Source organism: Buceros rhinoceros, unplaced genomic scaffold (genome assembly GCF_000710305.1).
Source record: "Buceros rhinoceros silvestris isolate BGI_N320 unplaced genomic scaffold, ASM71030v1 scaffold5397, whole genome shotgun sequence".
NCBI lineage: Eukaryota > Metazoa > Chordata > Aves > Bucerotiformes > Bucerotidae > Buceros > Buceros rhinoceros.
The window spans coordinates 26,880-29,425 of record NW_010422634.1 but is presented as its reverse complement, the minus strand read 5'-3'; the positions used below and the strand labels follow the sequence as shown (position 1 = coordinate 29,425).

General features: G+C 40.8%; 1 protein-coding gene across 1 annotated transcript in view; it reads left to right on the top strand.

The window, feature by feature from the left end:
• Positions 1–2,546, top strand: part of LOC104496908 (matrix metalloproteinase-24) — a gene marked incomplete at its 3' end in the record, with an annotated part of 23,784 nt that overhangs the window by 6,950 nt on the left and 14,288 nt on the right. Inside the window, exon 3 of the mRNA XM_010140097.1 lies at positions 1,133–1,437. Within this exon, the coding sequence (XP_010138399.1) occupies positions 1,133–1,437 (305 nt within the window). The remainder of the gene's footprint in view (positions 1–1,132; positions 1,438–2,546) is intronic.

Here is a 2,546-nt window from a genome sequence, read left to right as displayed (position 1 = left end):
GGGAAAGAGAATCAGGGGCTGGGGCACTCTGTTACTTCTGCTGTGATCTCCGAGAAAGGAGGAGGATGATTCTTCAGGTAATAGTGAGGAACTGCAGAGAATGGGAGGAGGGACTAGTTCAAAGCTTCCACCAATAATCATTCCTTTAACTCGAATTGTAAATGGACACTTTCTGTATGTGAAGACCCGAGATCAGACACCTTTTCTGGACCTGAGAGAAAACTGGTACATGATTGTATAAATAAAACCTCTCTGCAGTGTGTGTAACCGCAGGAAGCAGGCTGGCAGATGGCTTCACTTCTGCCATTGCCAAACTCCTGGTTGTTTAACTTCCCAGTTCCAGTATTTGTAGTGTGTTATTCAAGTGGTAAATACCTTGTTTTACCACGGAACGCGTTACAGTCTTTCATCTGTCAATCGCTGCATTACATTGAGCCGGTTTCATTAAAGACTGGGAGTTGTTTCCATGACAGCTATTTCATATTCCCCAAGCCAGGTTTAAGAGGTCTCGAGTCTATTATATGCACACACAAAACCCGCCCCATGAACAGCACTTTTTAAGCTGAAGTTTACAATTATGGGAAATTATTGTGCGGTTAAACTTCCTCCCCAGAAACTGTATCATCAGCTGTCGTGGATTGGGATGCACAAAACTGGCAGGTCCATCGCTCCTATGCACTCTTAAATATTTTGAGTAATCCTCCGATTGTAATATAAGTAAGGTTATGCAGTTCACTGAAAGGTTTGTTTCTCAGAAAGAATTTTACTAGTTTTTTTCATTACTGGATTCCATTTTCGCGTGATAATTTCAGACAAAATCTGAAGTAATTTACATTTTAAAACTAAGTAACTTAGCTGTCTACACCAGAGTTTGAAAGGTAGTCTTGTTTTTAGGAGGCAATGTAATCCAAGTATTGGGAAGATTCTTATTAGTAAATGTAGGCTTCAGATCAGGGCTATAGTTACAGTGGTAACTTTATGTAGAACAGCAAAACTTTGCATGCACAAAGTAGCGTCTGCAAAAAATAAAGGAAATGGAAACTGTGTAGATATGGCTATGTTTTGGAATTATAATAAGAATTCTTGAATGTATTCTGCGAGTTTAAACAACCTTTCTTTCTCATTCGCATAGTGTACACAACTATACCCCCAAGGTTGGAGAGACTGATACGAGGAGAGCCATTCGTCAGGCATTTGATGTTTGGCAGCGAGTGACGCCACTTACCTTTGAAGAGGTCCCTTACCATGAGATTAAAAATGACAGAAAGGAGGCAGATATTATGATATTTTTTGCTTCTGGTTTCCATGGCGACAGTTCTCCGTTTGATGGAGAAGGTGGATTCCTAGCTCACGCTTACTTTCCTGGACCGGGAATAGGAGGAGATACTCACTTCGATTCAGATGAGCCGTGGACCCTGGGAAATTCTAATCATGATGGTAAGAGCACAGGTCGTTTTTCAAAACAAGGGTAAGGTGAATGTAGACACACTGACAGCCTTTCCGCTGGGAGGTATTTGGTTAGTGGAGCTTTCGCCTCCTGTACAATGGTTCAGATGTGTTCTAGAACGTACATTCTATCTTAGATGGGTAAATAATTTTATTGGTAAGTTTGTGACTCTGCGTGCACCTGTGTTGAGCACTGAACACAAGTGTGTGTCCTCTGGTTTTTAACATCTCAAGAGCTGGATCATAGTTGCTACAGAAACCACAACTCTGGGAGGGAAAAGGTGAACAAGAGAGCGTTGAAATGTAAACTCCGTATCTCGTGGAATACTTAACAAGAGCAATTCGAGTTAGTTGTAATGGCGAATAGAAAGTTGAGAGAGTGAATACATTTGAATGTCAAGTCATTTTGATCCATATTTGTTCTCCCACCGTCTGGGTATGGTCATAATTCCTCCCATCAGAGGTTGAGGCTGGCTGATCTGTTAAGGAAGTATGAAGATTAGGACGACTGCTTGTGTTGTTGAAGAGTGTGAGTTGTTAGCTTTATCTTAGTGAACACTTCCTGATCTGTTTTGAATCCTTTGATTGAGGGTAGTGATGACTTGCAAGTTTAAGTTGGAAAACCAGAATTTCATAGCGGCTGCATAAACTACCACTCCAATTTCCACAGTCTTAGTGATTTGGGAAGGACAACGTGTCTTTAAACCTTTAGGGATTCAGAGTCATGTTTTGAAACATTTTAAAAGCATTAGAAGTTTACTTAGAATATAAATATGGCTTATTTTTAAACCGTATGAAAACACAGTAGCGTTGTTGTGGCCATGATGTGTAAGGACATACGCAGAGGTAATGTCTTTCATTAGACCAAAGAGCGTGGTTTGAAAAAGAGAAAGTCTTTCAGGCATGCAAGCCACCTCCAGGCTGAGGAGAAGTGACAGCTTTCCTTCAGAATGGAATGCAAATTGAGGAAATCCCTCTTGAGTTTTGAGTCCGCGTCTATCAGATCGTTTTTGAAGGGAAATGAAGCTGGCAAGTTCAATGTGGGAACGCTAATTTGTAGGAAAGCAGGAAAGATCTGTATTTGTCTTCTCAGGGAAAGA